This window comes from Moschus berezovskii, chromosome 18 (genome assembly GCF_049115385.1).
Source record: "Moschus berezovskii isolate FMDL1 chromosome 18, NW_MosBer_1.0, whole genome shotgun sequence".
Taxonomy (NCBI): domain Eukaryota; kingdom Metazoa; phylum Chordata; class Mammalia; order Artiodactyla; family Moschidae; genus Moschus; species Moschus berezovskii.
The window spans coordinates 3,345,632-3,368,928 of record NC_142477.1 but is presented as its reverse complement, the minus strand read 5'-3'; the positions used below and the strand labels follow the sequence as shown (position 1 = coordinate 3,368,928).

Sequence of the window (23,297 nt, the reverse complement as noted above, 5' to 3'; positions counted from 1 at the left end):
TGAAAGCTTAAAAGAAAAAAAGCACTGCCCCTCTTACCCATGCCCCCAGGCCTCCTTTGCATTGCCCTTTCTGATAGGAAGGGAAGGTAATTATTACTAGTTTCCCACGAGCCTCCAGAAGAGAATCTGTACATATACAAGCATGGATGAGTTTTCTTTTGTCACACACATGAAGCACACTTCAAAAGCTACTCTGTTTCTTGCCTCTTGTATCTTGGAGATCATTTCATAACTGCACATAAAGAACTACATCATTCTTTTTAGTAGCGGCCTAAAATTCAATTATATGGAAGCACCAGATTAATCAGCCCCTTGCATGCTCAGGCCCTTCAGTTGTTTTCAACTCTTTGCAACCCTGTGGACTGTAGCCCACCAGGCTCTTCTGTCCATGGAATTCTCCAGGCAAGAATACCGGAGTGGATTGCCATGCCCTCTTCCAGGGGTTCTTGTTGACCCAGGAATCGCACAAACATCGGCTGCAGCTCCTGCATGTCAATAGGCAGATTCTTTACCACTGAGTCATGGGGGAAGCCCCAGTCAGCCCCAGTCAGCCCCTTCCTGATGAGGCTGTCTGCAGCGTTCATTGTTACAGACCATGACTATTTTGTAAATATTAGTTTGTGCACGTGTGCATATGAATGTAAGATCAATTCCTAGAAGTAGAATTGCTAGTGCTTATTAAATACAGTATGCGCTTTGAAAATTTGAATGAATTTTGCCAAGCAACCCTCCAGAGAGGTGGCAGTGTGTGTAGACCACCAGCAATGAAAGGCAGCGCAGAGAGTGCTTTCCATATGAGGAATGACTGTTAGCTGCAAGAGATGAGCTGGGGGCCTGTGCCTGGACAGACATTCATCCTAGGACAAGTGACAAAGATTAAGCAACACCACCAACAGGCAAGCCACCCATTTTACAGATGACAAAACAGGCACTGGGAATTGACAAGCTTCACCCAGGGTCATGGCCTGGGTCCTGTAAGCATGGGGCAATTTCCAGACAATATCTGTTTCACCCTCTGATCTCAGCTCTGATCTCTTGTGCTGACTTAGCAAAAACTTGGAGAACCAGCTCCTTTCTACTGTGAACTGAAAGCTGAGCCACCCACGTATTTCAGGGCTTTCTGAGTCACTGTATTCACTTCTACAAGAAACCGGGATCTGCTCACACACACACACACACACACACACACACACACACACACACACTCACCCAGGGACTGTTTCCAACCAGCATGGGGCCCACAGAGCCCTGACCATTCACAGATCCAAGGTGAGTAGCAGTGATTATCCTGGACATTCATCCGCCAGCCTAAAGAACCAAAAATCTCACCAGACCCTCTCCGTGGTGACCGCTAGGTGGAGGGCAGTGAGGACTGGAAAGAAGTGAGAGGGACACGTGAGCCAGGAGTGTTCTCATTAGCCATTCTGGAGACAGAAATAAGCACGGCAAAAATAGTTCTCTGTCTTTGTACTTGGAAAGTACCTCACACCCACTAACTCACCCCACTTCACAGAACTTCTCTGAGTTATACCGGGCTGCTGCTAAGTCACTTCAGTCGTGTCCGACTCTGTGTGACCCCATAGACGGAAGCCCACTAGGCTCCCCCGTCCCTGGGATTCTCCAGGCAAGAACACTGCCGGGCAGGGATTCTTATATTCACAGTCCCCGTTTGAGAGCTGTTAAAAAGGAACTAGGACTTCCTTACTGCTAGAGAGGTAAAGAGACTAGAGGCAGAGCCTAGGATTCAGAGGTTAAATCCTGGCCACATCCTGTTGTGCACTTGTGGTGAGCAATCTCCTGCAATACACGTCCACAAAAACCATCCCTTGTCTGCCCGCATGCAAAGTGAGTCACTCTGTCCCTAGAAATGTTGTTAGAGGCCCTCCAGTGCGTGGACAGACATGAATTCCTTTCTCTGGGTCCTCATCTTTGTTTCAGTTCCAGTAATACATCCTCTGTATGTAAATCCAAGAAGACTCTTGGGATATTTCTGAGGGATACGTTTGCACTCTATCAAGTGCCTGGTATGGCCTCTGGAACACGAAAGGGAAAGTGAAGTCTCTCAGTCGTGTCTTACTCTTTGCGACCCCATGGACTGTAGCCTACCAGGCTCCTCAGTCCGTGGAAATTTCCAGGCAAGAGTACCGGAGCGGGTTGCCATTTCCTTTTCCAGGGGATCTTCCCAACCCAGGGATCGAACATGGGACTCCAGCATTGCAGGCAGACGCTTTACCGTCTGAGCTAGCGGTGCTGAATAAAAATGTGTTTCTTCAGGGACTTCCCTGGTGATCCGGTGTTTAAGACTCCACTCTTCCAATGAAGAGGGCACAGGTTCCATCCCTGGTCGGGGAACTAGGATCCTGCATGCCACACAGACAAAAAAAAAAAAAAAAAACACGGCTTTTTTAGTGTGTTTCTTCTGCTATATTTAAAATAGGTAACCAACAAGGACCTACTGCTCTAGCACAGGGAACTCTGCTCACTGTTTTGCAGCAGCCTGGATGGGAGGGGAGTTTGAGGGAGAAGGGATACATGTATATGTATGCCTAGTCCCTTCACCGTTCACCAGAAACTGTTACAACATTGTTAATCAGCTATCAGTTCAGTTCCGTTCAGTCGCTCAGTCGTGTCCGACTCTTTGTGACCCCACGAATCACAGCATGCCAGGCCTCCCTGTCCACCAACTCCCAGAGTTCACTCAAACTCATGTCCATCGAGTGGGTGATGCCATCCAGCCATCTCACTCTCTGTCGTCCCCGTCTCCTCCTGCCCCCAATCACTCCCCGCATCAGAGTCTTTTCCAGTGAGTCAACTCGTCGCAAGAGGTGGCCAAAGTATTGGAGTTTCAGCTTGAGCATCAGTCCTTCCAATGAACACCCAGAACTGATCTCCTTTCAGATGGAATAGCTGGATCTCCTTGCAGTCCAAGGGACTCTCAAGAGTCTTCTCCAGCACCATACCCCAATACAAAATAAAAGGTTTTGGCTTTTTTTTTTTTTTTTAAAGCGTGTTTCTGGGTTGGCTGAAAGTATAGATAGATAAACGGACAGATGGAGAGATTAATGGGTGGATGGTTGGTCGGCATATTGGTTTAATATGTTTCTGTGTTTGTTTTTTAACTTCCTTACACAGTATCCATTCTCCCTTCCAAATATCATCTTGATATCCTTTTGTGGACTTATTTCTCCTCCAGGCTCTACAGTCTCAGTGGTACTGCAAATCCCAGAGTTCTATCCTCTCCCACAGAAGAAGCAAGCAAATGACACCAGCTTGGCTGTTTACCCTCCCTCCCCTAGGACTATGAATCTTTAATAGATTGAGACGTGGATAGGAAACATGGTTGGGGTATATTTGTTTCAACAGTGGTACCCTGATGAGACCGTCCAGTAGCACTGCCGTCCAGATGCCCTGGTTTCTCACTTGCCCTTTTTCCAAGTCAGGTTCTCCAATGCTCTGTCCACTCTGTGAACTACTCAGCATCGCCCCCAGTACAATACCCTCCTGCTTAAGTTGTTTTCTACATTAATAAACAAAGAATTCTATTTTTTATTATTTTATTTCTATTTGGCTGTGCTGGATTTTCATTGCCGTGAGGGCTTTTTTTCTCTAGTTGCACAGGCGGGAGCTGCCCTCAAGGTGCAGTGCACAGGCTTCTCATTGCGGTGGCTTCCCTTGTTGTGGAACACAGGCCCTAGGGCGTGCGGGCTTCAATAGTTGTGGCACGTGGGCTCAGTAGTTGTGGCTCCTGGGCTGTAGGGCACAGGCTCAGTAGTTGTGGCGCAAAGGCTTAGTAGTCACACAGCATGTGGGATCTTCCTGGACCAGGGATCGAACCCGTGTTTCCTGCATTGGCAGATGGATTCTTAACCACTGAGCCACCAGGGAAGCCCCGAAGAATTTTATATGTCACAGACGTAGAAATGAATGGAAAGGTGGGGGGGGGGGCGGCAGGGGGTGGAGAAAGGGAAGGAGTGACGGAGGGAGTGAGGTGAAAGGACCGACCAGTACTGCCCACACAAGGACTTCATGAGCTAGGGAGTAAGGTGAATCCCGGGTCTTGGTGAGTCCCTTCCCTTGGACGGGAAGGAAGGAGAGATGATAAGATAACCCCTCAGCCTTAGCTGCAGGAGAAGTGATGTGAATCGATTTTAGGGGCAATAGCACACGTACCCCCAACTCTCCTCCGGAATACCACAAATCCTCTAGTTTTGTATCTTTCAACCGAGAACAGCCTCAGGAACAATACTGTCAAACCTCCACTTCCTAGATGAGGAAATGGAGGGCCTCAAAGGGCAGAGGTCTGCCGCCATCTCACAAAGAGGACTGGAGCTGAACTGGGGCCAGAGCCCAGATCTAAATCCCTGTCCCCCCTCTCTTGTCACTGCCCAGAGCTGCCTCTGTCCAGAGTGACTAAGGTGCAGAATTTCCAAATCCCATTTTGAGAAAATTCCCCATGGGGGTTTCCTCACAAATGCCTCAGGAGGTCCTAAGGTCCCTCTCTCTGTGGCCTGAACACTCTGCGGCCAGGGGTGAGTTGGGGGCAGGTTGGAAAAGAAACAGGAGACTGCAGACCCCCAGCCCCAGGCATGGCTGCAACAGGCAAGAGGTCAAGGGGTGTCTCAGAACCAGCTCTTAAAAGGGGGCAGAATCCAGACTGCAGTCACAGAGCCCTGTGAGATTCTGAAACTTGTGTTACTTCCTTTGTCAGTCTGTCTGTGAAACTTTGAAGAAGGGGTCTGTGTGCTGGCCTGCAGGGCCAGCCAGCAAAGGGAAAGTGGGGACCAGGTCTCACCCAGTGGCCAGGCTCAGAGGACGAGAAATCCAGGGCCTGAGTCTCTGAAATCTGCCACACAGAAGGCAGGAAAGTTCAAGGCAGGCCTGAGTCATTACCGATTTTTGTGTGCTTTCTGCCTAATAACGAAATAATGCCTGAAAGATCTAGCAATGCCTAAAATATCCAGCGCAGTGCTGAACAGCTAGTGGAAAATCACCGTCAATTTCCCTCACCTGCCCCCATGTCTCCTGACACTGAGTTGAGCTGAATACCTCTCCTGGGCGGGGGTAGGGTGGGGGGCCGGGTATCATAAGGGAGGAAACTCTGGGGCCTGACATTTGGGAGGACAGAGAGAAGGCATTGCTTTCTTTGTGTGCTGGTGCCAGGACTGGGGATGGGCGGTCAACTGGTCACCTTCTTTCATCCTCTGGGGTGTCCCAGGAGCTAGGAGTTTCTGGCCTGTTCCTGGAACGGAAACCGAAGTGTGGACGAGTTAATAATTCGACCAAAGATATACAGAGAGTAAATGATCTGTTTGATTTCAGCCCCAAGTTTGTCCCCGCCTTCGCCAGGCTTTCTCCTAGGGTCTAGGGACAGCGGAAGGGGGCTCAGAAAGTGCTCACAGAGAAAGGGGAAGCCTCTGACAAACACGCAAAGTAAAACAAAGAACAGACTCCCAAGTGTCAGGAGGAGGAGGCCCTGAAATTGCCCCATCCCCCATCCCCAGCAATTTTGGAAGAACCGATCCTTCTGTCCGGGCCTTGATGCCCCACCTCCAGGGCGCCTTGTGGTGGGCTCCTCCAGTACCCCCCAAACATGGCCCGAAGCGAAAGGGATGAGCACACGAGCAAACACACCGCCTGTGGTCTCCAGCTGCAGTAAACAAGCAGGGTGCACACAGCCCCTGTCCTGTGTGGTGAAGGTGCCAGCAGAGGGGAAGCTGAAAGGCTGCAGCCCTTCGACCCTGCTGTGGTTGAACCCGGAGAACGGGTGTCATGGTCGGTGCCCTGACAGTGAAATGTAGCAGGAGATGGAAAAGGGAAGGGTGGCCCAGAATAGGAAGACAGGATGAGCAAACCGCAGCTGGGCCAACAGGCGATACCATGCAGGGCCCCCTGGGGCTCCTGAGCACAAGGCATTCTGTGTCCCCCGTTTCTTTGATTAACGGCCTTCATTCAGCCTCCATGACCTTCCCTGAGTTCCACTGGGCAGATTCAGGCAGTTGTTAATTAAGGAAAGGAGGGGATGAGAGACCAGGGAGAAACAGTGGCAGCTGCTCACGTGGAGTAGCTGTCCCCATGTCGGTGTTTTTGTCATCGACTGTGCCGTTCCTGCTCTAGTGTGACTGCCCGCCCCCGGGTGGGTAGGATTCACAGATGGCAGCCGCCAGGCTCGCTCTCCCCGGCTCATCCTCCCTCTAGGAGGTTCCCCAGACCCTCAGTAGGAGTGGGCTCTGCTGCGGGTGTGAGTGTGTCTGTGTCCTCGTGCCTCGTGTGACATTGCACGGTTAGCCGCACTGTGTTTGCACGCTTCCTCCCGCGCTCGTGGGATCAGGCAGCGTGGCAGGAATGCAGAGTCTGGATTCCGCTGCAGTCAGGACTTGCTCCTGCTGAGCTTCGGGGTGAGTACTGGCAAGCCTGGTCCCGCGGGGGCATGGAGGTCACACCCTGGGAGTGGAGGGTCAGCGGGTCTCTGGAGGTCGGCCTGGGAGAGCCCTCAGCAGCAGAGAATGTGACCTTGGCGCCCGGGTGGCGCCGGACTGGTCAGAGCACGGCCCAAGGCTCCCACGCGTCCGTGCGCACGGGTGTCCCTCCCACAGAGGCAGTGCTGCCGGCCATGCCCTGTGTGCACAGTCTTGGAGGGAGCAGGGCCCAGGGCGCCAGGGTTCTCGAGGCTGCCCTGCCCTGGGCCTCTCTGTGCGGAGGCCAGCATTTCTCACGGAGGTGCACCAGCATCTGGGGCTCGGCCGCCGCTGAGGGGCCACCCTCCCTTGCAGGTGCTGCTCTGGGCGGTCCTCTGGTGGGGCCGGCCCGGGGGCCCAGCCCTGCTCCAGCCGCTCTGAGGGCAGGAGGCTGTCTGCTCTGTCCTGTTCCCCTCTCAGCTAGAAAGCTGGATTGGGTTTTGGGGATTGTTACCAGCAGCTTTTAGCTATACGTCAGAATAAAGTCTGCCACAGAGTTCTCTCCTTCATCTGCTTGGTCCTCCGTGTTTCTCTGAATTCTCAAAGCCCCTGAAGCCCTGAATGGGGTTCGGGGGTGGGCGGTGTGTCTGGAGGGGCAGGGGCTCGGGCACCAGCCGCCATCCCAGGACTGACTCGTCTGTGTGTTTCCAGTTTACCCACACTACTTCTACAGGTGATTAGACAGCGTCCAGGATACGACATAGACTACATTTTCAACTCGATGCAATCTTTAATCTGTTGATACTTGTTATATGGACCCGAAGATATTTTATGACAGGGTTTTTAATTAGTGAAAAGCTCATGGATACCATAGAGAAAATATTTTAGAATTCCATGTTTCTTATGTTTATGTAAACTTATGACTTCATTTATATAATTACTTACTTTTTATTGTATATTCAGGCTATAAATATCCTTTCAGAGCAATTCGTGTTATGATACCTGATTTTAGTCTTTCAAATGAATGTACTGTAGTGCTTGTCTGTGTCAATCCTATGAACAAATATAGGGCTTTTGTAAATGATGCATTTATTGTAATTATTCTTGTTTAACTTTTACATGTTAAACCATGAGAGAAGGGCTTTTCCTGCGATTGTAAAATCACGACACAGTGTGCATTACCCTTCCAGACTGTAACCGAGCTCTCGAACAATCACTCTGAAATCAGCAAACTTAATTCCAACCAATGGTTGTTGGATTTTAACGACTGACCTAAACCGTACTTTTTCTGGCAAGAAATGCTTTTTGTCTGCAGCGTGAAGCGATTTAAAAGTACTGGGTGTTAAATGTGAGCTTCTGATGAAATTTGGGCTGAAAGGATGACTAGAAGCCGGCTATGAAAATCTCTCCGGTAACCTAGTCTCTGGACTCGGATCCCTCCTCTCCGGTGAGACTCATCGGGGACCAATTGCGATGCCCTGTGCCCGCTGCGGAGCCATCCAGCTGGACAGCGAAGGTGCCACTTCCCAGACAGACAGCGTAGTGCAGCTCTGACAAAGGCCTTATTTGTATGTAAATCACCTTTTTACATCTGTTTCTAAACATGTTTAAAGAATGGACCTAGGCGTACATTTTTAGATTGCAATGACATAGCCATTCTGGATTGTATAAGTACAAATGTAACTTTTACTTTTTCAGTGGCACATTAAAAAAGCCAGCAAGAGATGCGTTCAGATCATGGTGCGATATTTATTATGCAGCTGGATCTCGGTAGACAGAGACAGCATGTCTCTTTACATGTAGGTTCCACCTTTAATTTACTTGTACAATTCATTCTTACCGTTGTTTTCCTATTACTCTTTTGTGAACTTCCTGAATATGTGACAAAGTACGCACAGTCTACTTCTGAACTTTTTTTATTGCAGTATTATTTATTGTTTTCTTTCAACAAAGTATTGAAGCAAAATTTCCCACTGCCAATCAAGAGTGCCGAGGGTAAGCTGTCCTCTCCCTGAGAACAGACCAGAGCTGGTAATGGGAGCCCGTGTCATCACACGGACATTCTGTTAGGAGAAGCCAATGGATACAGTGGAAAGGCCAGAAAGCGAAGACATAGGTGTCCGCAAAGGACGACCGACGGGGTGTTCGTGCCCTTGGCTCCGGAGCCAAGGGGTTCCATCACTTCAGCATCTGCGGGGACAGGGCCCCACTGCTGCTGAGGCGTGGGCAGCGGGCCAAGGGTGGGAACAAAGTGCAGGTGTCAAGGCGCACTGTGGGTCCCAGGGGGTTGGCCGAGGGCAACCCTGACGTGGACCCGAATGATGCACTAGGGAGTGTGTGTGTGCACGCTTGTGTGTGGGAGCTTTTTATGTTATCTCAGTCAACAATCTTTACTATTCATGTATCCATAGAAACAAGAATGCAGCAAGGGGAGGTGGGGGGTGATTCAAGAGGGAGGGGACACACGTACACCTATGGCTAACTCATGCTGATGTACGGCAGAAATCAAACCGATAGTGCACAGCAACTATGCTTCAGAAAAAGAGAACATAGAAGGGCGGCTAGGAATGTATGAGAAAAAGATTTCTCACAGAGGGTTATACTCAACTCTGTGAACATCTGGGAGCAGGCTGCACCCCATCATCAGACCTGCCCCCTAGCATCAGGCCCACCCCCAGTGTCAGGCCCTAGTCCAGCATCAGATCTCCCCCCAGCATCAGGCCCTAGTCCAGCATCAGGCCTTCCCCCAGCATCAGGCCCTCCCCACGCATCAGACCCTAATCCAGCATCAGAGGGTCCCCCCAGCATCAGACGTTTGCCCCTAGCATCAGGCCCACTCCAGCATCAGACCCTCCCTCAACATCAGGGCCTAGTCCCGCTTCAGACACGACCCAGCATCAGGCCCTACTTCAGCATCAGACCCTAGGCCAGCATCAGAGGTTCCCCCCGCTTCAGGCCCTAGTCCACTATCAGGCTCTCCCCCCCACCATTAAGCCCTCCCCCGGGATCAGACCTTTCCCAAGCATCAGACCCTCCCCCAGGGTCAGACCCTAATCCAGTATCAGGTCCTCTCCCAGCGTCAGACCCTAGTCCAGCATCAGGCCGTTCCCCAGCATCAGGCCCTAGTCCAGCATCATGCCCTCCCCCAGCATGAGACCCTGGTCCAGCATCTGGCCCCCCTCACCCTCAGACCCTCCCCAGGCATTAGACCCTTCCCAGTATCAGGCCCTCCACCTCCAGTATGAGGTGTGGCATCCCCAGTTTTCTGACACTCCATAGCACACTCAGGCAGCCCCAGTGCAGCAGGACAACAGCTCTTGCAGGAGGTGCATTTTTAGGAATCACCTGCAGAGCAGCAGCAGCTGGGGTTCCTTTCAGGTCAAGGAGAGGCAAAGAAGAGGCACTTGCGCAGAGGGCAGTGGTGGCTGAGGGCACGTTCCCCAGCTCTGCTTCCTCCCCGTGGGGGCTTTGCTTTCCTGCTCTCTCACAGGCCCCAGGGCAGAGTCCGTCCAGATTCACGGTCTCCTTGATGTCTCAAGCCCAAGTCCTGAGTTGCGTCCCAGTCCTGCGTGGCAGAGGGCTGGGAACACCCAAGATCAAGGGATTAAAAGATCCCGGGGGACAGCCGGGCCCCAGAGGGTGGCAGGGCAGGGGATGAGCATGGCCGCCCACAGAGGGCCCCGCAGCAGCACTGGAAGGAGAGCAGTGATGTCTTAGCTCAGTCGGGGACGCTGCCCAGTCTAGCACTCAGAGATGTTACCGCCAGCAGCTCTGGGGACGCAGGAAGCCCGGTGAGTGACACTACTCCACTCGGGCCGTGTAGGTGGGCACTGCTGACCATGGCCTCGGTTTCCGTTCCGGTTCTACTGTCCCTCGAGGGCTGACGGGCTCCTCGTCCGAATGGCACGGGTATTTTCTTTATGTGGGTGAGTGCATCCTAGCTTGTTTCCATCAGCACTGCTGTCGCTCATCCTGCGTTTCCCACTTTACAACCTGTGCTTGCTGCTCTTTTGGTTTAACTTAGGAGCAGCCCTTATTTTCTGCATTTCCTAGTTGTCAGCACTCACTGGGGCTTTCCAGGTGGCACTCGTGGTAAAGATCCTACCTGCCAATGCAAGAGATAACGAGAGACGTGGGTTCGATCCCTGGGTCAAGAAGATGCCCTGGAGGAGGGCATGACAACCCACTCCAGTATTCTTGCCTGGAGAATCCCTGGACAGAGGAGCTACTGGGCTACAGTTCCTGGGCTTGCAGAGGGTCGGACACGACTGAAGCAGTTCAGCACACACTCAGGTTTTAGTTCAGTCGCTCAGTTGTGCCCGACTCTTTGCCGCTCCGTGGACGGCAGCACTCCAGGCTTTCCTGTCCTTTTCACTATTTCCTGGAGTTTGCTAAAACTCTCGTCCATTGAATCAGTGATGCCATAGAACCATCTCATTCCTGCTGCATCCACCGGAGAGGTGGCTGGGGTTCGGCAAAGTGCCCGGTCCCGCTGCGTGGGTGTGAACCTGCCTCACCACTCCCTAACCGCGGGGCCATGTCTCCTCTGTAAATCGGGAGGTGGCAGCCCCTGCTTGGTGAGGGGCATGTGCAGCATTTGGTACACAGTCAATGCAGCATCCCTCGCAGTGCTGTATTTCTGAATAACAGGGAGAGATGAAATAACCTGCTCCTTTTCCCCTCTTGTCCCTAAATTGTGCTCCAGACCACATCTGCATTACTTACCCCTGTACATCCCACACCCAGCACAAACAAGACACTCAGCAAATATCTGGCTGGAGAGGCAGGAACACACCCTGTCCTCCAGGAGATGGCGCCGAGCGAGGTGGGGGCCTGGTGATGACACTGTGTGCTGAGGAGCCCCCAGGAGGACCTGCGCGGCTGTGGGGTGGGGCGGGGGCCGTGGGCAGAGCCCCTGACGGGCTCCTGGGGGTGGGGACGGTGGCAGGAAGGAGGGGGCTGTTCCTTGTGGGCTGTCCACAGATTGTACCTCACCCCTCACTGATGAGCACTTAGCCGTTTCCAAACACCTGTCACTGTTCTGGAGGAAACAACCATTGCCCAGCTCCTACTCAAGCAATTTCTGAGACTATGTTTCTAGCAATGGAGTATAAACATCTGCTTTATTCATTCCATGCTCCCTTCATCCACCCATCCAGCCAGCCATCTGTTCATCCACTCATTAATCCATCCACCCATCCACTGACGAATTCATCCATCCATCTACCCAACCACTCATTAACTCATCAGATCATCTCAGACCCACCGAGAAGACAGACGCCTCCTCCGTTCCTGCTCCCAGGAGGACCCCCAGCGTCAGTGACAGGTGCCTCGTGGGGATGACGGGGGAGACACAGAAGGGACATGCCTGCAGGCCCCCTAACTCTGAACGGTGAAGCACCCACCTGGTCCTAATGCCTCCTTGCCGGGGTGTCCAGGCCGGCCCTTTTACTTCTTTTGAAATATGCGGCTGATGGAGTACCTGATGCTTTTGTCTTTTGCTGCTTTGTGTGGCGAGTCCTGGCTGCTGCTGCTGGGAGCCTGTCGAGCTTCGGGGAGAGAAAACGACCGTTATCTGGCACCCTTGTGCAAACACACACCCGTCCACAGGACCTACTGATAGAACGGGGCACCCAGCAACACCCGCACCTCAACCTCGCAGCAGACCGTGGAGTCTCCTTCACCAAGCACACTCCACACGAGCAAAGCAGGCTCCTGGCCACAGACAACCACCCCGGGAAGCTGCGATTCCCTGCCTCTAGCTCTCCCCCAAGGAGGACTTGACCCCAGGCCAGCTGGTGCAGAGGGCGCTCCAACCTTCCCTCAGGGTCGCTGCTCGGCAGGTGACGACACTCCCAGAGAAGGCGAGCTCCCCGGCTCTGGGCAGTAGCCCTGCCTCCCGCACGGTGACTGCCCCTGGCAGTGGCAGGAGAGCGACGGTCACCGTGCAGGGCTGCTGGTCAGGTGACCACACGTGCCCTCCATCGAGTGCTGCCTGGCTCAGGACAGGAGATCAGCAGGTGGTGGTCTGAATGAGGACAGTGTCAGTCACGGGAGTGGACAGAGTCTCCTGAGAGGAGACGCTTGAGGAAAAGGGAGGGACCCTCAAGAGTGAACCCGAGAGGCAAGGGGCCGCCACCAGCAGGAACGCACCCCGGGCCGGGCAGACCTCTAGCAAGAGCAGGAGGAAAGCTCCCACAGGAGTCAATCCATCGAGACAGATGTTTCCTAAAATCACTGAGGTCACTGAGCTCTCCTCCCCCAGCACCTGAAGTCCACCACTAAACCCAGGCACCGAACCCAGTGGGATTCATGTAAAATCATCCTTGCAACTCTTTCAAGACAAGAGGCGCAGGGCTCCTGAAACTGATGCCGAGGCGCGCAGGCCCCTTACTTGCAGGCGTCCCTGATGGCCTCGTGGCTGGCTGTGCGCAGCGACCCCGTGTGCAGCCGGTCCAGCCGAAGGGACCGCGGCGAGGCAGGGGTCGAGGTTTTGCCTTCGATGCCTCCTACCTCTTCCCGGATAGCTGGCGGCTGAGGGATTGAGGTAAGTGTAAAATTGGGTAACAAAAGACTGTCGTAAAAGGCAATCTCACAGGCTTTACATTATAACCAGAAACTTATTTGAAAATCTATTAGCTATGCTTTCCCCCAAGTACAAAATAAACCCTTGTTATAGCTTAATGCTATCTTAAAGGACTGTCTTGTTCAAGAGAGGCAGGGCTGTGGGGCAGCGAGAGCACCCGACTGAGTGCAGAGACCCCCGACCAGAGCCTCCCTGCAGCCGGGCTCTGCCCTCCCTGGAATCCAACAACCAGATGGCCCTGCTGGGCAGGAGGGCAGAGCGATGCCAGCACTGTGAACCCTGCATGGCATGAACTGCCCTGATGAAAGGACTGTGCTCATCGCCAGACGCTGCTCAGAAGCACCAGTTTCAAGAGTAAGAAACCTCTCAGCAAAGCCGTCCAGACCTTTCTGTTTGAAGGAGGAAAGCACACCGCTTGTGCCACCACCCAAGATCATTTGTGGTGATGATGCAGGTTACTGGAACCCATCACGACCAGAGAAACACAGAAAAGGTACCTAACCCCTCCCTGCGAACACCACGGGTCTGCCTTGGATTTCTCGGGAACACACAGACTGGGGGCTACACCTTGAAGTGCTTACACACTGTTCGAGTGTAATTCGCTCACTGTGGTTGCCATAAAGCGCCCCTAGGTCTCACTAACAGATGATCTTGTATCAACCTAGAGCAGTGGAATGGGGAGGGAGATTTGAGTTAGGTTCAAAAGGGAGGGGACATATGGGTGTCTACGGCTGATCCATGTTGAGGTTTGACAGAGCGGCACACCCCGGCCACCAACCCCAGGGTGACGGCGCTGCCCTGCTGTGCCCAGCAGGAGGGCTCCCGGGCACTGAGCTGCCTGAACCAGAGTGCGGCTGCCCGAGTCCTGCGGGAAGGCCCCAGGAGTCCTCGGTCAGCGGGCTGGGAGCGGGAGAGGGACAAGGAAGGCCAAGCCTCGGCGCACTGGATCCCAACAAGAGGGGCTCATCCAAGTGACCCGAGGGGAGCGGCACCGAGCTCCCTCCTGATGCTCCCTCCATCGGGGATGCCGTGATGGACACGAGAGCCTCAGGAGGAAAGAGAGCTGGACGGCACCACGGGTACACGTCCAGGCTCTGATCAGACCAGTCCGCACCGCTCTGCTATGTGTGTGAGCCTGGGCTCTCTCAGCCTCAGTGTCCATGTCTGCTGAATGGGGATAACAGCAGCCTAGACCTCACCTGGGTGTCTGTGGGATGAGATGACAGACTTGGAAAGCACTTGACACGGTGCCCGGTGCACAGAGTCTCCTGCACACTGCTACCCACCGTCAGTAAATTGGCTTCCCGCAAATCTAACATCTATGTCTTTTAAGAAAATCTAACAGTCGTGACTTTTAAGAAAACACTGAGTGTAAATTCCATGGTGGTCAGAGGTTAGGACTTGGCACTTTCACTGCCGGGACACTGGTCTGATCCCTGGTTGCGGAACTAAGATCCCATAAGCTGTGCAGCATGGCAAAAAAAATAAGTAAAGAAAACTTTAAAAATAACTGATGATACTATGTCTATTATAAATAAGCATGAGATGATTAGAAGGCAAACAAGTGGGAGAAAGCAAACTGTTACAATTGTCCCAACAAATGACCTATTTCCAACAGAACCATCAGCATATTTTAAGTGGTAGGTGAGCTTCGTTACTTCCATTAAAATGTCAATTATTCACCAGTACATAACCACATAGTGTTCATTCATGTTAAACGATAAGGACTGTTTAATACTTCACAGAGAAAGAAAGGCATGCTAAAGTACTAAGTAGTTTACCTTTCAACGATGCTTCCTTAAATCACTAGGTTGATAGATGCATGCAAAGAAATGAAAAGAAACCAGATTTATTGTGACTCTGAAGCTAAAAATTCAAGAATCAGTATAGGCAAAGACAGTAAAGCAAAAAAGACTGCAAACATATAAGTGGGATGAAGATTTAGAGAACATGTAACTGGAAACAGAACATATTTTTGACCACAGAAATTAAATGAGCTATTGAAGATTTACTAGAGAAACACTATCAATTATTACTCAGACGATACAATTCCATTACAATATCGTGATTTAATAAAGCACAGCATTCTGTACAATAAAGGGCCTTAACAGTTGTCTATTCTCAGCCAAATTTCTCTATAAATTAGTTTCTCTCAAAAAAAAAAATGTTAAACATTAAATTAGTAATTTAACTGATGAGGAAGGTACCATAATACCTATTTCAACATTGAAGAAATCTGACCACTTATTGGATATTTATGTAAAATCCTTACAAAGAATTTGATTTAAAACTTCTCAAAATAAATTCATTAAAGCAGGTTCCCTGTGAAAATATGTAAGAATGAAAACTAGCATAATAGCAGGTGCAGTCATTAACCATAGAAGATACTTTTTTAAAGTCTAAGAGAGACATTAACTGTGCAAAAGCTGATGACATTGAGAGTCTTAAATACAAGCACCTACACAGAAAGGATATTGTGTCAAAAGTCCATTAAATCTACACTTAAGAGGGTCATTTCTTTATGTAAGGATCATCTCATTTATGAATTACACACGTTATGTAGTTTAGGATCCATCTACATTATGCTTATAACTGCATGCTGCTGCTGCTGCTGCTGCTAAGTCGCTTCAGTCGTGTCCCCTCTGTGCGACCCCATAGATGGCAGCCCACCAGGCTCCCCCGTCCCTGGGATTCTCCAGGCAAGAACACTGGAGTGGGTTGCCATTTCCTTCTCCAATGCATGGAAGTGAAAACGGAAAGTGAAGTCGCTCAGGCGTGTCTGACTCTTCGCGACCCCATGGACTGAAGCCTACCAGGCTCCTCCGTCCATGGGATTTTCCAGGCGAGAGTACTGGAGTGGGGGTGCCATTGCCTTCTCCTGTAACTGCTTAGTGATACGCTAATTCAAACTTACTGCTATGGGGGAAACACACCATTTAATGAGACATGAAGACAAAGCACAAACCCGACTAAGGGGACACACACTGTGGACCACAGCACTGGTATGACCAGAGCAAGTGGGAGGACGGGGGAGGGGAGACGGATGGGCAAACGACAGCTGATTGACAACGACTGATTGACCGTTGCCTGACTGACAACGACTAAGCAGACAGCAGGATGAGACAGGAAATCAAAACCAATGACGAAAGCAGACACACCGTCAGAGAAGTCCAACAGCAAGGAAAACATATACAGAACTGTTCTTTTACAAATACTCGGAAAGAAATCAAGCATGAAACCACAGAGAAATCGTCAAAGAATTTTAAATTTCAACTACTTAGTCAATGATGCAAATTATAAAAACAGCGTGTCAGAAGACCACAACATGGACTAGTTACCACTTCACATGCCACTAAAATGATTCACAGTGAATTTAATTATATGCTGACTAACAACATAGCTAACATGAAATGGGTGGTAACGGAAACAGTGATAATGCAAGTGCAATTACAAAGCAGAGTGTTGTACACGTGATTTCATGGGGTAAAGAGCAATGCACTCACAAAACCTAAGCTAAACATGGAAGCAAGCTGGGACATGTGCTTTAGAGCCACACACTCTGTCACCAAAAGCCCTAGGTAGTCATCCTGTTTTTAGACTCGGAAGAGTGAGGAAGCCCGACTTCTTCCCTGGGGCCCCCGGCTTTTAACCTGGTTTCACACGTAGAGCTGGCCTGAGCGCACGGCCAGGCCCATCAGCAAGCAGACCAGTTGAGATTCTTGGGTTTTGTCCCCACCGCATGCCCTGCACCCTGCAACCAGGCATCCCCAGTGGAAAATGTGCGGCACGGTTTTCACACGCCATGAGAGCTGCCTATGGTTACTTTCATGAAGCTGTCTGCTCCCTGAGAAGAGAAACTTCCCTGCAGCTGCTGTGCCCAGCACAGGCCAGGCCCAATGTTACAGAGGCAGGCTCTGGCTGAGTTCACGATGACGTGGTAAGCCAGTGGTCCAGAACTGAACTGAACTGAATTTGTCACGGTGCCATTATGGAATGATTAAAGACTAGGCAGTTTTAAAAAATCTTAGACCTCTGAGCGTAGCAAATGTACCTGATTTTCTTCTGGGTAAAAAGAGAAAAAACAAACAAACAAAAGAAAACCAGTGTGCTGGGGGAGGGACGAGGCAGGGAGGAGGCAGACACATATCCCAGTCGTGATGCCCAGCTTGTCTACTTCCTGCGGCGGGCTGTGCCACCTCCTTTGGGGCTTGGAGCGCCCACTGCTGGGCGAGCAGGAGCTCGGAAGCGAGGAGGCGGGATACAGGTTGAGGGAGTATGTATGGCAAAACCAACCAATATAGTATTGTAAAGTAATTAGCCTCCAAAAAGAATAATAATAATAAATAAATAAATACACTGAAAGAAGACATAAAGCCATTGACAGGACACATAGACATCCCTTTAATAAAATATAAATTTGACAAGCTGAAAAAATAAATAAATAAATAAAAAATAAATAAAATGACGGAGGTTGCCTAAGCTCCCGCTGCCCACACGGCTCTCAGTCTCCTCGGCCGACTGCTCCGTGTTCTTCTCTTCGATCAACCTAAAATAGAATAAAACCCGTCACGTGCCTTTGTCAGCAGGGGAGTGTGTCTCGACAACACATTTGGGCTGGCATTCTGTGTCACGATTAGCAAATTCCAGGAACAGTTGCTCAATTAACATCTCAGCAAAAAGGTTCAACTTTCCCTCTTTTGAATATTCTCAAACTTAGAGTAACTAGCACTGAGTCTTACAAAGTGGCCCCTGATCATTCACGTTTGATTGCACTTATTTACTCTAACATTCTGACGGGGCCTGGATGGCGACTCTCTCCCTGTGAGGAGATACCTGAAGTTGACAACCTCTACCTTTTCCCTGCTCTCAGGGCAGAGATGCACGTCAGTGCCTCAAGTCTTTTCCACTGGGAATCGGGAACTCTGTACAGTCAAAACAGAGATTCACGAACAAGCTGGAGTTACTAAATACAAGTCCCCAGACCAGATGAAGTGCTGAGTTGATCTTTTTTTTTTTTTTTTTGAGGTTGTGTATGTACAAACGCATCACTTGATGAAGTTCTCCCCCAGCTTTTTGTGAGTTTCTGGATTCATGTCAATGTGCCGTATTAACCTAGAATTCATGGTTACTGCTCTTCTCCCCTAGTGTGTCATGGAGGATGTTATACAGCAGTTTAAATACTCGATTATGCAAATAAAATGGTTTTCAAATTAAAATATAAGATTCTTACAGGAACTAAACTCTCCAGTTTCACTTCTACTTATACATCTTGAAAGTTTTTCAGTGTTGATAAGTTGATGGACAGAATTTACCATTACATCAAGTCAACTTGTTGTATAAGGAAAAATCACTTTTACCTGACAACTTGCTGTAAAAATAAGAATATTAATATATAACCATTCCATATTTCCTGCGGGGATGGGGAAAGACAATCTTTCTGAGCTCGTCTGTGCTCAAACACGGCCTACAAAGCAGTCCGTCTATGGCGTCAAAAGTGAGGTGGCACAACCTGCATTTGCTGGTTGTGCCATCCATCCCCTGCCTTTCCCCCAGTCCCCCCACGCTCGGCTGACAGGGACGGGCACCTCGGCCTCAGCTGACGTGACGAGAACAATCTGAGCAGCAGCTCTGCCAGGTCCTGTGCAGGGTCGCCGGCCTGCAGCCACTCTGAACGTGGACTAGGGACAGGGGAACCGCTGTGCGGGTGTGGCACCAGGCAGGCCTCGGGGCCCCCAGCCACCCGGCTGTACCCAGGCCCAAGGCCCCCTGCTCACCACTAGGTGGGCCTTTGGATTCTGTCCCCTTTTGTAAATTGCTATAACTGCCAAGACGATGTCTAAAGAAAACTTCTTAAATCTACTGATGAGATGAGTAAAACTCAAACACATGTCCTTGGACCACTGTCTTCCAACATGCCAATCTTCACACGGTATTAAGTTAAAAGGGAAAATGCAGATCTGAGTGGGAATTTGCTAACCACAAAACCCCAGCTTTTCTGATCCAGGCGGCTTTTCACCAGAACGTGGGAGGCTCTGAGCGACACAGGAGGGCACGCCCTCAGTGCTGGAGGGTGCACGGGCTGCAGGGGACACCGCCTCGGCACCTCACCCACCTTGGGGCTCAGAGCTGAGGGGGGGACACCCCACAATGCCCCCCACAGAGTGATGACACCACACTGTGGACAGAACGTCCTGGCTGACTGAGCTCTAGAATCAAGGGCAATCTTGGAACTGAAAATTCTTGAGGCAGACATGAAGTCAGTTTTCTTACTATGGAACACTCAGACTTCTCTAAGGAGAAGACAGTTCCCCAGGGAAACCGAGTTTCCGGGGAGCTGGCATCAGGCGCACCCACCGGATCTCTTCGATGATGGTGTCCAGCTGCCCCTGAAGCATCACAGTCGGAGTCTCAGCATCGTTCTGCCCGCTGGGCGACAGCTGAGTGGCCGAGCTGAAGAGGGTGACCCCGTCGCCCTTGCCATCAGACACGCCCTCGTCACTCTCGAACGCCTGGGCCACGTTGGCCAGCACGCTGGCTTGCTGCGCGCGATCCCAGCCCTGTTCCTTCAGGGTCTGCACCTGGGCACGAGAGGACCACGTCTCGTCAGCGACATTCAGGGAAGCTCAAGTCTATCAGGAACTGAACACAATTTTACATGGAAGCCCTGACTGAGGATAAATGGGCCATGCTTAGGAGACACTGGCATCTCTTAAGCGAGCAGTACTGAAGAAACGGGCAGGAGGAGAATTCAGTTCCCATATGGCCTGGTGACACTCAGCTCTTAGCGTGGACAGAAGGCAATCCTATGAGGTTATTCACAAGCGAGGGCTGATGGAGTCAGGGACAGAAAGCAAACATTAAAAAAAATACATCCATGCCCCCATCAGCCAGGCTGAAGGAAAATAAGGAAAAGCAATCCTTCAGCTCCAGAGCCGCTGGGTCCACCTCAGCTGTCATCACTTGTACTGGTTCACCGAGGAGGGCCATCCTCGCAGGTTCCCAGCCCTCCGTTTTCCAGGCTGGTCTGAACTCCCACAGACAGGAGAGAGCAGGGGCAGCCAGCGGACAGGAGGGCCAGCCCCGCCGCAGCTCTCCTCTCGGGGCACAGGCCCTCGGCTGTTCTGGGCGGCGGCCCCTCGCACTGCAAGGGCGGCTCTGTCATCAGAGACGCACGGGAGCGTGCCTGCGGGGCCCCGTGCCGCCCTCCCGCTCTCACACCTCACACCCTTCTCTCCGCAAATGTCCCCCCTGCCCCACTGTCACCCAGGTCCTGCCTTCTTTTCCCAGACATGACCTCAAAGCAACTGAGGGGCAGCCTCGAGATGCTGGCTTGCCGGCACCCTGTCTCCTGGGGCCAGTGCCCTCGCCCCCTGTCTTCGTCACGACCCTTCCCCAGGGCAGGGCCACCCCCTTCGCTGGCTCCAGGACCACCTGCCATCATTCCTGCTCCGCTCTAGCGAACCAACTGCCTATTGGTTCACCCCCATTCACCCCCGCGCCTTCAAATCGCACAACGGGAACCAGCAGATTCCTCCTCCAGGGCTCCCTGCAGCGCCTGCTGCGAGTCTCTGAAAGTTCCCTGGGAGCGGCCTCTACTGTACTCCTCCCTGCCTGGTCTCCAGCTCTCTGCAAGCAGGCAGTGTGCCCTGCCCCGCAGGGCAGCTCCGCGGGGGCTCTCAACCCCTGGACTGCCAGCAAAGCCCCAGAAATAAACTTCTAAGAAAGAAACGAAGGGGTGAGGGTGGACCGAGAATAAAGTTCGAGCACGGCGGCTGCTAACACTGGGGCCATCGGGGGATCTGGCTCACTGATGCTTTCTGTAAGGGTTGTGGGCACACGTCTACGTCTGTTCCTTTACACACTGCCTGTGGATGCTGTCACGCTTATTGACTAGCATGAAATGCTGCTACTCAATTATTCGTAACCAGTAAAGACATTCACTCTGAGGCCCTCTTGGGAACAGTTTTCCAACTCCTGTCCTGGAGCTTTTCCCCACACACAGACCAAGCCGGGACAGGCCACGCCAGATGTGCCTCTTTGTAAAGGGGCCATGGGGCTGGCTCACCTTATCCTCCAGATCATCCATTCTCTTATTGTGTTCTTCCTTCACGTCGTCTCCCTGCCTTGCCTACAACAGGAAAAACAAAAACTCATGAACTTCAAGAGCAAAGTACGGTCCTTCTTTTAAAAGCACCGGGGAGGGGAGAAGGAACAAGATGGCGGAGGAATAGGACGGCGAGACCACTCTCTCCCCCACAAATTCATCAAAAGAACATTTGAACGCAGAGTAAAGTCCACAAAACAACTTCTAAATGCTGGCAGAGGACGTCAGGCACCCAGAAAAGCAGCCCATTGTCTTCGAAAGGAGGTAGGAAGAAACATAAAAGATAAAAAGCGAGACAAAAGAAGTAAGGATGGAGCTCCGTTCCGGGAAGGGAGGCTTTAAAAAGAGAGAAGTTTCCAAACACCGGGAAACACTCTCAATGGCGAATCTGTGGCGAGCCTTGGAAGCTCAGAGGGCCACATAACCCTCTTTTTTTTTTTAAGATTTTTTTTAAAACCCACAGATTACCCGCCAAACGGTAACTCCCAGCAGAGAAGCAGCGCAGACGCCTGCATACGCCATTAGCAAGCGGGGGCTGGGCATGGAGGAGCTGGCTGAACTTAGAGAGAGGACTGGGCTTGAATGCCGCGAGAACATTTTGAGAGAACTGGGGAGAGCAAAGCAGACTGTGGGACAGCTTCCCCACGAAAAGGCGGAAAGCTCTAACCTAAGACTCGGCCAGCCCCACTCACAGAATAAAGGACTGAGCAGAGTGAGCTGGCTGCGGTCGGCCCATCCCCCATCCCCCGCCGAGACAGGCATGGAGCGCAGCCAGAGCCGGAGCGGGCAACCGCAGCCCCAGAAAGGCATCTGATACAAACTGCAGACAGGCTTCTTGCTAGTCAAGACTTCTTGGGCTCGGGCCGGTCGATATCCCCCTGAGAAGGTGCGCCGGTTTTACACCCAGAAAACTGAGTGGCGGGGACTGGGGAGGCGATAAGTCGCAGAGACCGCGCTCGCCAAACACCTGGCCCCCTGAGCTGCTCGGACCAGGGAAGGCACAAAACGCAGGCCCAACCAAGTCTGCGCCTTTTTGGAGTACCTGAGAACCTGAACTTGAGCCGCTCAGACCTGGGAAGTGCATACAACCCGGCGCTGGCCTCGGACAGTTCCCGGCAGAGCAACCTAGAGCCTGTGCAGTGTAGACTGGGACAGCGTACGTGCTGTGAGCGGGGGCAAACCCAGTGTGGCCGAGACGCTGCGAGCACTCCCCACAGATGCCAGAGATATTCGTCTGCAGCGTTCCTCCCTTCCCAGAACAGGGCTGAACAACTGAGCCTTAAAAAGTGTCCACCCACCCCCTAGTATCAGGGCGGAAATTAGACACTGAAGAGACAAGCAAACAGAAGCTAAAACAGAGGGAACCACCTTGGAAATGACAGATAGAGACGTCTAGAGGCTACTCCAAGAATAAGACCAAAAACCAGAGGCAAGAGGCTTAAGCCCGAATCCTGAGAACACCAGAGAACTCCTGACTCCAGGGAACATTAATCGATAGGAGCTCATCAAACGTCTCCATACTTACACTAAAACCAAGCACCACCCAAGGGTCAACAAGTTCCAGAGCAAGACATACCACGCAAATTCTCCAGTAACACAGGAAACTAGCCCTGAGCTTCAATATACAGGCTGCCCAAAGTCACTCCAAACCCACTGACATCTCATAACTCATTACTGGACACTTCATTGCACTCCAGAGAGAACAAATCCAGCTCCACCCACCAGAACACCGACACAAGCTTCCATAACCAGGGAACCTTGACAAGTCACCTGTCCAACCCCACACACAGTGAGGAAACTACATAATAAAGAGAATTCCACAAACGGCCAGAAGAGGGAAAGGCCATCCCAAGCAAAGCATTATAAGCAAGATGAAGAGGCAGAGAAATACCCAGCAAGTAAAGGAACAAGATAAATGCCCACCAACACAAACAAAAGAGGAAGATATAGGGAATCTACCCGACAAAGAATTTCGAATTTTGGTGGTGAAAATGATTCAAAATCTTGAAAGCAAAATGGAGTTACAGATAAATAACCTGGAGAAAAGGATTGAGAAGATGGAAGAAAGGTTTAATAAGGACTTAGAGGAAATAAAAAAGAATCAATATACAATGAATAATGCAATAGATGAGATCAGAAACACTCTGGAGGGAACAAACAGTAGAATAACAGAGGCAGAAGACAGGATAAGCGAGCTAGAAGATAGAATTGT

The 23,297-nt window shown here is 51.3% G+C and overlaps 1 protein-coding gene across 5 annotated transcripts in view; it reads right to left on the bottom strand.

Moving 5' to 3' along the window:
- Nucleotides 1-17,362: 17,362 nt before the first annotated feature.
- The window catches only part of LOC129538011 (liprin-alpha-1-like), a 79,777-nt gene continuing 73,842 nt past the window's right edge, over nt 17,363-23,297 (bottom strand). For all 5 annotated transcript variants that reach the window (XM_088827594.1, XM_088827597.1, XM_088827596.1 and 2 more), the window contains 3 exons: nt 21,047-21,109; nt 19,336-19,559; nt 17,363-17,527 (listed from right to left, as the gene is read on the bottom strand). In XM_088827594.1, the coding sequence (XP_088683720.1) occupies nt 17,383-17,527; nt 19,336-19,559; nt 21,047-21,109 (432 nt within the window). In that variant the 3' untranslated portion in view covers nt 17,363-17,382. The remainder of the gene's footprint in view (nt 17,528-19,335; nt 19,560-21,046; nt 21,110-23,297) is intronic.